The sequence below is a fragment of the Muscardinus avellanarius genome (genome assembly GCF_963383645.1).
Source record: "Muscardinus avellanarius genome assembly, chromosome: 10".
In the NCBI taxonomy this organism is placed as follows: Eukaryota; Metazoa; Chordata; class Mammalia; order Rodentia; family Gliridae; genus Muscardinus; species Muscardinus avellanarius.
Genome location: NC_137796.1, coordinates 110,741,349 through 110,755,131, shown reverse-complemented (window position 1 = coordinate 110,755,131; position 13,783 = coordinate 110,741,349). Strand labels below are relative to the sequence as shown.

The window sequence follows — 13,783 nt, the reverse complement described above, 5'->3', positions numbered from 1 at the left end:
CAAAACTACACAGATGAGTATCACAGTTTCAATAAGGACCATCTACCATAATCCTAGCACTTGAAAGCCGAGGCAAAAGGATCACAGGTTCAAGGCCAGCCTTAGCAACTTGGCCAGGCCGTTTCAAATCAAGTAATAATAAATGGGGGTTGGGTTGTAGCTCAGAGGTAGACTGCCTCTGGGTTCAATCCCAGTATCACAAAAATAAACTAAAATTTAAGACCCTGAAGCCCTGGCCATCTGGTGTCCTGTGTCCTTAGAGTGGGAAGCGGCCTCAAGTGGGGGTCTGCAAACGAGTGATGGAGGGAAGGCAGCAGGCCAGCTGGGTGAGGCTGCTGGTTTACTCATTCACCAAGTTCCCTCCCTGCCTCTAGGCAGCACCGAGAGCTGCTGCAGTAGCCAGCTCGACAGCCAGTTCTGCTGGTCCATGGAAGGACCAGCTCCCACGTCCTGCCTTCCATCTGACCAGCCTCCAAGAGTCTTTATTTCTGCTCATGAGAATTCTCAGCAATAACTATTTTACTACTGCACTCAGGCTGTGGTTAAACAGAGCAGGACCAGGCTTACACCCTCATCAAAGACCACCTAACACCCTCTTGCTGAGAGGTGTCCAATCAGTCCTGTTGTAATGAGTGCACATTTACAACATTCTCTGGTCCTGAAACATTAACCATACTGCTTGACAATATTTTGCTCCAGTATTTATCTTTACAGCAATATGTAGAGATCTATGTATTATCACACATTTGGGCTAAAAACCTAACAATTTTTATATATCTGTTTTTCAGAGATGGAGAGGAAATGTTAGGATTTTTTAAAAGACCAAAACCCAACTCAAACCTTTAAAATGTACTCTGTAGGGCCTGAAGTATCTAATCTGACTGTAGGGAGGGGAGATCATACTTTGAAGTCCTAAAGAGTCTTCTGTTGCTTCATAAGCAAACGTGAAGTTCGGGCTTTGGATAAAGCGCAGTAGGAGTGAAGGGTCTCCAGGAGGCGACACCATGGCAGCCTCCATGCCAGCCATCCTCCACTTCCTACCTCTGCCTCCCAGCTGCTTGCAGAGCTAGCATGTGGTGTCAGTGCCAAAAAGTAACAGTGTCACAGCCTCTGGAGTCCAGAGAGACCCAAGTTTCAAGGCCAGCTTCACCACAAAGGGATGTCTTGTGTGCTTGGCAAAATAGTGACAATTCTCCCAGGGCTTCAGTTTCACTTTGGAAACAAGGAGAGTGTTTCTTTGTCACACATTTATTCCAAAGATTAAATTGGATAATATACCCAAAGCATCTGTCATGCTCACTTTTTAAAAAACAAGGCAGGTACTGTGCTTCAGTAGCTATGTGGAGGCAAATCCCTTTAGAGAGGAGCCAGCCCCCAACAAAATGAATCAAGTCCAACCTCCAGGAAAGGGCGCAGTAAGACTGCTACAACTCATGGCAGGTAGGTAGTCACAAATGTCAGGACCTGGCCTGGCCATCAGATCTCGGAATGAGAACTCCATAGATAAAAACTGCCATCAAGGTATCAACTAGTTAGCCGGGTGTGGTGGCTCACGCTTGTAATTCCCGCGCTTGAGAGGCTGAGACAGGAGGATCGCACAGGTTCGAAGCCAGCCTCAGCTACTTAGTGAGGCTCTCAGCAACTTAGTGAGACCCTGTTTCCAAATATAAAAAAGATCTGGGAGTATAGCTGGGAGGTAGAAAGCCTCTGGGTTCCACCCCCAGTGCCACCACAAAAAAAAAAAAAAAAAAAAAAAAAAAAAAAAGGTATCGACTAGTTCATCCATTTAGGAGCTTTCTGTGGGCAGTAGTTTCTAAACTCTAGATACTCACCTGTAAAGCAATAATCTCACACAAACCTTACATTCCAATACCTCTAACAAAAAGTACAAAACATATAAAAGCATTCACTCTCCTAGATACTCTATGTACAGAACTGGCAATAAATAAATTCTCCTTATAAAACATACTTAGAAATCACACGAACAAAACAAAAAGAACTCTAGCAATAACCTTCATTTTTAAGAAAACTGGTTTTTTTTAATTGTTTCTCTGGCTCATACAATGGAATGTGAACGTAACTGAGTTCAGGCCTGGCTTCACTGACTGGCTGTGTGAGGTTGGTTATGCTTCCTCAGTTATAAACTAGAATTAACACTGCTGCGGTGGGAATTAAGTATTACATGGCATGGAGGCAGAGTGCTGAGCACAGTGCCTGGCACGCTAACAGTAACCGCTTCCCACCACACGGATGCTGAGAGCCGTTACTATAAACCTACTGCTTGCACGCGCTCTTCCTATGGGTCCGCTTGTGAGTAGCGAGCTGCGCATTCACCCTGAAGCCCTTCCCACACACCGCACATTTGAAAGGGTCTTCTTTCGTGTGGCTCTTCTGGTGGTGTGCCAGTTCTGACTCCAGAGCAAAACTCTCTGAACACGCGTTGCACTTATGGGGCCTTTCCTCTACGTGAATGTTCTGATGGGACACAAGCTCAGAGAAACAGGGAAAGGCCAGGTCACACTCGGGGCACTGTAAGGGTTTGAATCTGGCAAATGAAAAAAAGTTCTCGTCGTCCACGCTGCAGTGCTTGGCGTCGTCCTCGTGGCCCTTCTCCGGGAGGGCCGGGTCCGCGGGCTGCCGGAAGCTCTTCACGCGCTGAGTGTACTGGTACGGGGTGGCTGAGGTGTGTGTCCTCTCAGGCAAAGCCACACTGGTTTTCTGAGCACCGTATTCACCGCGGTCAGCGCACTCATAGGCTCTCTCAGCACTGTGGCTTTTCTGATGTTGTGCCAGTCCTGGCAGCCACATGAAACCTCTCCCGCACTTGTCACAGGTATAGGGCTTCTCCTTGACGTGGCTCTTCATGTGCCGGGACAGATGTGACTGCTGGCGGAAGCTGCCTCCGCACTTGGCGCACTTGTAAGGCTTCTCACCTGTGTGGATTCTCCTGTGTATCCTCAGGTTGGCTCTGTGGTTGAAGATCTTCCCGCAGTCACTGCACGTATACTTTTTCTCTTCTGAATGAATTTTCTGATGTAAAACAAGGTAGGAATTATCACTGAAGCTTTGGTCGCACTCAGGACACTTGTACATATTTTTGGCTTCCTCCATGGGAAGTTCGAGCATTTCAGGAAGTGCTCTGGCTCCTAAACACTGAGACAGTTCTTCTAATGGCGTATGGTTTTCAATGGTAACTAAAAGGTTTATCAATCTTTTCTTGCAAGCAGAAGTTTCATCTTGTATTTTCCTTGCAGGGAGTGCAACTCCATCCTCGGATGATTTTTCTGGGTTATGGGCAAGGGGTGCAGCAATGGAGTACTTTTCTAGGGTAAGTTCTTCAAGTTCTATAGACTCTGGACTTAATTGCTGATTAATCTCGGTCTTGGCTTCCCCTCCTGTGGATAAAAGCAAAACAAAACAAAACATAGACACCACCTTCAAAATGGTACTAGGGAAAGAATGAGCTAAGGTAGATATGCAGAGGATCAGGAAACTGCAAGTGAGTTGTCATATAACCCAGACACTGATAAGTGAACAAAACCAGAGGCCAGCGGTTCTCCTGGCTTCCCCAAAGATCAAATCCCAGTGCACCTTCAAGGGAAAGGGACAGAGAATGGCTGCAAGTAATTAGGGTCCAGTAAGATGGGTGCTGAGGAAAGTCTTGGTACACATTGTCTAGAGATGTCGTTTTCAAGTCAGTCTCTTTACAACCAGAGCTTTTCATCACTTAAGCTATCTCAAATGAGAGCTGAGCAGTCCAGTGTTGAAATGAAGATTGGGTTTCATATTTATCAAAAAAGAGAGGCAAGCCTGGTAAGGTGGCACCCACTTGTAATCCCAGCATTCGGGAGGCGGAGACCGGAGGACTGCGGTTCGCGGACAGCCTCAGCTACTTACCGAGCCCTTCGCAACTCAGTGAGACCCCATTTCAAAAAATATAAAGACTAAAAAATAGGACCAGGGGTGTAGCTCGGAGGTAGAATGCCCCTGGGTTTCATCCCCAGTAGCACAAGAAAGAAAGAGAAAGAAAGAAAGAAAGAAAGAAAGAAAGAAAGAAAGAAAGAAAGAAAGAAAGATTGATTATCTGAACAGAATTGTCCTGATCATGTACATTTTTTCTTGTCATTCCCTAAAATCCCACAGTGGAACAACTATCCATATTGCATTAGGTATTATAAAAACTCGGATGTGATTTAAAGTCCATGGAGAGTTGGGTGTGGTGCACACGCCTGTAAGCCAGTGCTTAGGAGGTTGAAATAGGTTCACAGGTTTGAGAACTGCCTCAGCCTCAGTCCAGTTTTTAAAATAAAAACAAAACAGGGATGGAGTGTAGCTCAGAGGCAGAATGACCCTAGGTTTAGTCCCTAATAGTACAAAAATGAATGAATGAATGAATGAATGAATGAATGAATAAATAAATAAAATACACAACAAGAGTTAAGTGCAGTGATACATGGCTAGAGTATTTGGGAAGCTGAGAAGAGAAAACTGCAGGTTCTAGGCCAGCATGTGGAAACTTAGTGAGACTCTGTTTCAAAATAGGAAGGGCCAGGGGTTTAGTCACCTGCTCTGAGTTCAATCCCCAGTACCACACACAAAAAAGTATATGGGCTGGGGCGTGATGGCACACATCTGTAACCCCAGGACTTGGGAGGCTGAGAAAGAAGGATTGTAGGTTGGAGGACAGCCTCAGCAATTTAGTAAGACCCTGTTTCAAAGTGAGAAATAAAATAGGGCTGGGAGTATAGGAAAGAGGTAAAATGCCTCTGAGTTCAACGCCCATTACCACAAAATAAAATATAAAGTATATGGAAAGATGTGTATGAGTCATATGCAAACACTACACCACTTTATATGAGGGGCTTGAACATCTGTAGATGGTGGTGTCCATGGGGGGGCAGTGTCCTGGAACCAATCCTCTGCAGGGACAAGTATATTCTTCATTTATAAATCCAATATATTAATAAAAAAAAGAAATTTTTCCTTCCAAAGAAGCAAAGTCCTATGACTGTCCCAATTCACTGACTAGAAATGGCTTCTGGGTTATGGAAATTGCCACCAAATAGAATATATAGAACAGTATCCAGAATTCACGTGACAGTTCGTGTTCCCAACAGCCAAAATGGAAAGACCATCACACAGGACATGAAGCAGCCTCCTCAGAAAAACACTGCCCTAGCAGCAGGCCAGGGCAGCCTCAGGCAAAGGCTGACCTGAGGCCACAGTACTAAACAATAAAGCAAGCCCCGAAAGAATCTAACTGATCCCAGGCAACTCCACTGCACCCACAACAAATACAAGAGCATTTGTAAAATGCAACAAAACAGAAGCCGGGCGTGGTGGCACCCGCTAGTATCCCAGCATTCAGGCGGCTGAGACAGGAGGATCGTGGCTCGCGGACAGCCTCGGCTACTTAGTGAGGCTTTCTGCAACTTAGTGAGACCCTGTCAAAAAAAAAAACTAAAAAAAAAAATAGGGCTTGGAGGTTAAATGCCCCTGGGTTCCATCCCCAGACCTGCAAAAAATAAAAAAAATAAAAAAAATAGGGCTTGGAGGTTAAATGCCCCTGGGTTCCATCCCCAGACCTGCAAAAATAAATAAATAAATAAATAAATAAATAAATAAAAAATAGGGCTTGGAGGTTAAATGCCCCTGGGTTCCATCCCCAGACCTGCAAAAAATAAAAAAAATAAAAAATAAAAAATAAAAAAATAGGGCTTGGAGGTTAAATGCCCCTGGGTTCCATCCCCACACCTGCAAAAATAAATAAATAAATAAAAAAAAATAAAAAAAAATAGGGCTTGGAGGTTAAATGCCCCTGGGTTCCATCCCCAGACCTGCAAAAAAAAAAAAAAAAAAAAAAAAAAAAAAAAAACCCAAGCAGCCAAGTGCACACGGACATATCAGAGAGAGATGGGAAGTATGAAACGTGAGTTACAGCCGGGCGCGGTGGCACGCTTGTGATCCCAGCACTTGGGAGGCTGAGATGGGAGGACCGCGGTTCACAGCCAGCCTCAGCTGCTTAGCGAGACCCTCACAACTTAATAAGACCCCGTTTCAAAATAAAAAATAAAATTAGCATTTTGGGAGGCTGAAACCGGAGGATCATGGTTTGTGAACAGCCTCAGCTACTTAGTGAAGCCCTCGGGAACTTAGACCCTGTTTCAAATTAAAAAGAATAAAAAATAGGGCAGGGGATGTATCTCGGAGGTCGAATGCCCCTGGGTTCCATCCCCAGACCTGCAAATAAATAAAAATAAATAAATAAATAAATAAATAAAAATAGGGCTGGGGTTGTAGCTTGGAGGTCAGATGCCCCTAGGTTCAATCCTCAGGACCAAAAAAAACAACAACAAAAAAAAAAACCCAGCAACCAACAACATAAATTCACAATGTCCAAAGTCTATACCAAGCATGTAAAAAAAAAAAAAAAAAAACAAAACAGAAAAATATGAACCATAACAAGGAGAAAAATCAATCCAAAATGACACAAATAATAAACCAGCAAAGCCAGGTATGATGGCGCACACTTGTCATCCCAGCACTTGGGAGGCTGAGACAAGAGGATCGCAGTTCGCGAACAGCCTCAGCTACTTAGGCCTTTTGCAACTCAGTGAGACCCTGCTTCAAAATAAAGAAAAATAAGCAGGGCGTGGTGGCGCATGCTTGTAATTCCAGCGCTTGGGAGGCTGAGACAGGAGGATTGCACAGGTTCGAAGCCAGCCTCAGCTACTTAGTGAGACCCTGTTTCCAAATAAAATATAAAATAGGTCTGGGAGTGTAGCCCGAAGGTAGAAAGCCTCTGGGTTCCACCCTCAGTGCCACCAAAAAAATAAATAAAGAAAAATAGGGCTAAAAACGTGGCTTGGAGGTAGAATGCCCTTAGATTCCATCCCCAGTGCCGCAAAAATAAAAATAAAACAGGACTGAGGGTATAGCTCAGACGTAGACTCCCCAGTGCTGCTAAACAAACAGAGAAGCAGACAAAAACATAAGCTATGGGATGCTTTGGATACTCAACCCCAGTCAGAGTAAAACCTACTGAGGCAGAGGAACACCGCGCGTGCATAACCCCGTGGGTGAGAAGCACACAGCGTCCTGTAAGGGCAAGTCTCGCCGACCTTAGCAAGACAGTGATCCGATCACATTCCCCAGTAACACTATGAACGGCCCGCAGTAAACACCGGGGAAGGTTCCGGGCACTACCACGTGTTGTGTGAAGACACAAAGGACTTGGCTGGGTTTCTGTCTTTAAGAGTTTATTTCACACTGAAACGTGTTCTCTTATGCAAGGTAAGTTTTTGTTTTTGTTTTTTTAGTACTGGGGTTTGGACCCAGAAGTATTCTACCTCTAAGTGACATTCCTAGCCCCCATCCCTTTTTGGTACTGCGGATGGAACCCAGGGGCATTCTACCTCCGCGTGACATCCCCAGCCTATGTTTTAGTTTTTTGATTTTTGAAACAGAGTCTCACTGAGCTGTGAAGGCCCTCGCTAAGGAGCTGAGACTGTGAACCGCGATCCTCCAGGCTCAGCCTCCCCAATGCTGGGATGACAGGTGTGCGCCACCACGCCCGGCTCGTGTAAGTTCTCTTCAGAACCATGTAGACTGCCCAGCATGGATCCTGTTCCGCCACGGCAACATGCGCACGAGACAGGAAACCTTCCTAGAATTTAAGTAACAAAATGCAGGAAGTACAAGGACATTCTTGCCTTACCCATCAAGGCCACATGCTCAGCACTCTCCTGTGTGGCCTCTTTGCTGAGGGACTTCTGGGCAGGGCACACGCTCACACATTCCTCTTGAGAAAAATACACAGCCAGATCCTCAAACAGCATGGATCCCTGAAACAACACGAGTGCACATCTCAGAGCGAGAGGCCAGTGAGTCCGCCCTCAGACTCCAGAGGCTGAGAAGAGCTGAAACTTCAGCTGCAAGGGAGAAAGGCGCATGGCAGAAGGGGTTCCTGAAGGCTTAAATGGGGCTTAAACAGGTTTATGGCGGTCGGGTTGGGAGTGGGAAGGGGAGAGCAGATGTGGACACAAATTTGAGGCAGTGGCGTAAAGATCAAGAAAGTATCCTGTGAGAGTAAGTCTCTTCGGGAAACAGAAAGGACAAAGGGGCAGCTTTCGGAGAGGGAAGTCATTAAAGTACGCTCTAGAAGAAAGAAGACTGGCCAGCCCAGAAAGAATCATCCACGAGTTTTAAGGTTCTCCCGACATCCTGCTACCTCCGGCTTTCTCCGCCGTTCATTGCTCACCTCCCTCCAACACTTCATAGAGGCCCATCCTTCCTTCCCTAAGTTTATCTGTCCTATTAAAACAAAAACTGTGCTCGGCCAGGCGTGGTGGCGCACCTTGTAATCCCAGTACTTGGGAGGCAGAGACAGGAGGATCACAGATTCGACGACAGCCTCAGCAAGCAGTGAGACTCTCATCACCCCACCGAGATTCTGTTTCCAAAGAAAAAACAAAGTAAAACGGAGCTGTGAGTGTAGCTCGAGGGAGAATGCCCCTGGGCTCAACCCCAGTGCCATATGGACAAACTGTGCTCACAAGGTTCAGATCAGGTGTGATTAGGAATCACGTGGGCTTTGTTATTATTCAACAGGTGTGAAGTCTAGAAATCTGCGATTCTGAGAGGATTCCAGAGAGACACTTTGAGGAGCTCCGTTACAGACCCCTCCCAAGGGTCTGCCCCCCAGCTGGCGCTTCTGCGAAGAGGAAGTTGGTAAGCCACTTCCCCAGGCGCCCGGTCCAGGGACGAAGGCCGCCGGGTGGAAGGGCTTCGTGGGGATCGGGCACACTCCCATCACCACGGGGCGTCCATCACCTCCGAGGAGGTGAGGCCGAGGCTGGAAAACAGGGACGAACTTGGACGGGAGGAGGCACCTCGTCTCACCTGGGCGTCGGGTGTGGGGAGCGGGGACTCCATCTGGGGGGGCACCTTCTTCAAGTCGCCACGGGCACGTCGGGACAAAGCTGTAACGGGAGAACGCGGTCCTTGGGGGGCGAATCCGGCCGCCGAGCTCCGCCGCGACCCGGCCCCCCGGGATGCCTCCAGCCCCGAGAGCCCGGGCCGGCCGCCCCGCGCCCTGGGCCAGCCTCGCGAGGGTGCCGCCCGCGGCGCCAGGGTGCGCCTTCCCCGGCCCAGGCCGCAGGGAGCGACGCCCGCGGGAGGCGCGGCGACCGACGCGGCCCCCGCGAAGCTCCCACGCTCCCATGCTCCCCCACGCCGGCGCCGCGGGCCGCCGCCGGAAGCCGCGCGCCCCGCCCCCTCCGCCAGCCGCGCTGCGATTGGCCGGCGTGCTCCCACGGGGGCAGTGCCTCCGCGCGCGGGCCAATCGCCCGCTGGGGCCGGTAGCGCGGGGCAACGGCGGACGCAGTTCCTGGTGCGTTTCTACGGAGAAGTGTTTCCGGTTCCGCCGGCGGGTCTCCCTGGTGAGCTCGGGCCCCGGGGGCCCGGCCCGCGGCGCCGTAGGGAGACCCCCGCGAGAGGTGATGTTTCCGGGTGGAAGGGAAGAAAAACTCGGGAGACCCCGAAACTCGAGAGCGCCGGAAAGGAAATGCGGGAAGGGCCGGCAGTGCCCCGTGGCCTAAGCTTGGGTCGGCCGGGACCCGGGGCGTCGCCTGGGCCTGAGCCGTCCTCCGTGATTTAGGCGGACTGTGGGGCCGCGGAAGGTAAGCGGTCTTCCGCGTCCACAAGGTTCAGATGCAGGTGGGCCTGGGAGTCTCCCACCTGAGTGGTAGGTGCCCTGGACCCCGCGACTGCAGCCCAGCCACAGCGGACCTCAGGCGGGAGTGGGGCCGTTGGTCGCCTCCGAAGACCTCAGTGACGGGCATCTCCCTTGTACCCGGCACTGGGTGCCTCGGCGAAAAGATTTAGTTAGAAAGCTCCTTTCCACATTCTGCCACTATTGAGATTATCTTGGCCAGTTCTTAACTTGGCTTTCCTCCGTTCAAAAGAACTTAGAATGCCTCTCCTCAGGAATACAGTGGGCACTTTCAAAGAGTCGAAAGTAATGTAACTGAAAGGAATCGTCAGTTTATGAAGGTGTTTGAGAAAAGAAAAAAAGACAAGTGATAAGTACCAGGAAATGTGAGCGAATCCCTACCATTTGCTCAGTAAATGGTTACATGGTTATTAAAACAATATTATGAGAATTGACAAGTAGTGGGACTTGGTAGACTATCAGGATAGTTTCTGCAGGATAGGATACTGCAAGTAACAGAAAACCCAACAAAATGATGTTCAAAGATAGAGCAGTTGGGCTGGATGCAAGGGACAGCACCTATATTCCCAGTGTTTGAGAGGCTGAGACAGGAGGATTGCAGATTTGAGGCCAGTGCTTGGTAATTTAGTGAGAGCCTGTTTCAAAATAAGAAATAAAATAGGACTGCAGTTGTAGCTCAGTGGCAGAATACTCCTGGATTCAATCCCAATCCCGGTACCACAAACACAAAAAAGGAGGTGGGTATAGCTTAATGGTAAAACACCCCTGGGTTTAATCCCCAGCACTCTCCCACACTGCAATTAAAATTTCACCAAAAGCAGGGCCAGTAATCCCAGTATTTAGGAGGCTGAGACAGGAGGATCTGCAGGGTAGAGGACAGCCTCAGCAAGTAGCAAGAATCATGAACCTAATGAGACATTGTTTCCAAATAAACAAAATCAGTCTGGGAAAATAATGGTAAGGTACAATGCCCTGGGTTCCACCCCCAGTAACACACACACACACACACACACACACACACACACACACACACAGTATAATATTCCTATCACTCAAAAATGACCACTTTTACCAGGCGTGGTGGCACACACTTGTAATCTCAGCACTTGGGAGGCTGAGACAGGAGGGTTACGATTCACAAACAGCCTCAGCTACTTAGGCCCTTTGCACCTCAGTGAGACCCTGTTTCAAAATAAAAAGAATAAAAAATAGGGCTGGGGGTGTAGCTCAGGTAGAATGCCCCTGGGTTCCATCCCCAGTACCACACACACAAAAAAAGACTACTTTTTATTCTTTTTGTTTGTTTGTTTGTGGGTCTGGGGATGGAACCCATATGCATTCGACCTCTGAGCTACACCCCCTGCCCAATTTTTTATTCTTTATTTTGAACAGGGTCTCACTGAGTTGCGGAGGGCTTCACTAAGTAGCTGAGGCTCCTCCTGTCTCAGCTTCCCAAATGCTGGGATTACAAGTGTGTGCTACCACGCCCGGTTTTTATTTTTTATTTTAAAACAGGATCTCACTGAGTTGCAAAGGGCCTCACTAAGTAGTAGGTGAGGCTCTCCTCGAACTACGATCCTCTTGTCTCAGCCTCCCAAATGCTGGGATTACAAGCATACGCCACCATGCCCGGCTTCCTATAGTATATCTTAATGAGCTGTCACTGCTGATCAGAAATTGGCACATGGAGTTCTTGGGGTACACCAAAGGGGCTTAGGTAAGGAAGATCATCTTTCTCCCAGCTCCAGTGAGGAGGTCTCCTTATAGATATCCAGAACACCCAGTTGAGCAGTTAGAAAGCTGGTGTTCTCTGGTGTCCCTTCACTTATCAAGGGGATGATGGCTGTGACCCACACCTGCAAGCTTGCTTTCCCCCAAACAAACGGCTCTCGTGATTTCACAGGGAGGGTCAGCTCTAGCTGAATAGGAGTCTTTTTTATCCGAAAGAAGCCCTGGCAGGCAGGGTGGCACATTCCTCTAATCGCAGTACTTGGGAGGCTGAGATAGGAGGATTGCAGTTTGAAATCAGCCTCACAATATGGCAAGACTCTTAGCAACCTAGCGAGATACTGTTTCAATAACTATTATTAATAATAATAATAAAAGGGGGAGGACTAGGGGTGTATTTCACAGGTAGCATGCCACTGGATCCGATCCCTACCACTCATCAACATAGCAAGACCCTGCTTCAATATTAAAAAAAAAAAAAATCAGGCTGGGGGTGTAGCTCAGAGGTAGAATGTCCCTGGGTTTCATCCCTAGTACAAAGACAAAACAAAACCAGAAGATTCTTTCCCAAATCTCAGCTTCAATTCACTATAGCTGGGCATGGTGGCACATGCTTGTAATCCTGGTACTCGGGAGGCTGAGACAGGAGGATTGCAGGCTCAAAGCCAGCCTTGGCAACTTAGCGAGGCTCTCAGCAACTTAGTGAGACCCTGTTTCCAAATATGACATAAAATTGGGCTGGGGTGTGGCTTGGAATTAGAAGGCCTCTGGGTTCAATTCCCAGTACCAAAAAAAAAAAAAAAAAAGTTCAGGATGCGTACGGGGTTAGGGGCTGCAACAGTGCTCGTGACCTGAAATCTGGGTGCAGGTGGGAGCCTAACCCAGGCCCTGTCCCCCCTCCCCACCTGCATGTCACCTACTGCTCACTTTCCCAATAGCAGGGATAGGCCTGGAGTGGGAAAGCAGTACTGGACTTGGCTCCTGCCTGAGCCAGAAGAACCTGGGGACCCTGAGGAACAGGCCTGGGTGAACCTTCATGTGCCTTAGCTTCTGGAGCCGTCTTGGGCCTTTAGAGAGCAATGGCAGAGCCTGTTGCTCCGCCAGAGGAGCCCGACTTCATCCCTGTCTCCAAGGGAGGAGAGCGCTGTGCAGCTCGCTAAGGACACGGGAGTCGAGCCTGCCTTCTCTTCCAGGGCCCTGCTTGGCAGCTCGATATGTGGCCAGATGGTGGGAGGCTGTGGCTCTCCGCCAGCGCTGGTAACTTTTTTTATTTTTTGGCGGGCATTCTACCTGTGCATTCTACCTGTGGGCTACATCTGCAGCCCTATTTTTTTCTTCTTTATTTTGAAACAGGGTCTCACTACGTTGCGGAGGGCCTCACTAAGTAGCCGAGGCTGGTCATGAACCTGCGATCCTCCTGTCTCAGCCTCCCAAGTACTAGGATTACAAGTGTGCTCCACCACGCCCGGCTAATAGTAGTATTTTTGATAATACACTTGGAGCCAGAGGGAGAAGAAATAGAACTCTCGGAATAGAGTGCTCCTGGTGAACAGGATTTCTGGAGGCGAGAGATGGCAGATTGGCCCAAGTTCCCCAACTGGAGGAAATTTAGTTAGAGCAAAGCTTTCAGTTCAGTAGACTGACTGAAGGAGAGGACTCTCGTTTCAGAGCTAGTAAGCCTTTTGGGTTAAGTGGAAGAAGCGTCTCACAACACAGCGAGGGTGCGCAGTGAGACTGGAGCGGCAGCGCTGTGCCCTCCGCTGTCACGTCACTCCTGAAACTGCCCGAGCTGGACGTGCCTCGTCCCATCTTGTTTAGACCAGGTTTACGTGACCTAATCACCAAGCCAAGGGAGAAGGTATGCCCTTACTTGACTAAACCAACGAGGGGCCACTTTTACAACAGGAGAGGGGCCAAGGCCATGCCCGGGATGGGAGAGGGTGGGTTTCTCGGGGCAACTACCTTGAGTGTCTGTTGAACACCGGGGGTCTGATTTGTCCTGAGAGGAGCTGTGTAAAGGGCTCCACGCAGCCTGCACGTGGGAAACCCTGGGGAAATCGTAATCCTTCTTCTCACTGTTTAGAAGGAGTGTCTTTACACTCTGGACATGTACGCCCTGCGAGCTTGCCAGCTCATCTCGCAGCGCTGTGGTAGCTGGACACAACAGGACGTCTTTCCTGGGCCGCCACCCAGGGAGCCAGTGCGTCTCACACTGACCACGGGCTCTGCTGACCCAGTGGGGTCAAGTGGAGATTCCGCATGAGACCCGAGGCCCAGCATTTGGGGGGCTCCTGGAGATTTAGCCCAAGCACGTCCTACCTC

The 13,783-nt window shown here is 48.9% G+C and overlaps 1 protein-coding gene across 1 annotated transcript; it reads right to left on the bottom strand.

Moving 5' to 3' along the window:
- Positions 1 to 2,274: 2,274 nt before the first annotated feature.
- Positions 2,275 to 9,223, bottom strand: ZNF597 (zinc finger protein 597; the record flags this gene model as incomplete). The annotated part of the gene is made up of 4 exons (XM_080703976.1): positions 2,275 to 3,395; positions 7,718 to 7,844; positions 8,902 to 8,981; positions 9,025 to 9,223. 4 exons carry the CDS (start codon positions 9,221 to 9,223, stop codon positions 2,275 to 2,277), a joined length of 1,527 nt encoding a protein of 508 aa, XP_080560102.1.
- Between the last annotated feature and the right edge of the window lie 4,560 nt (positions 9,224 to 13,783).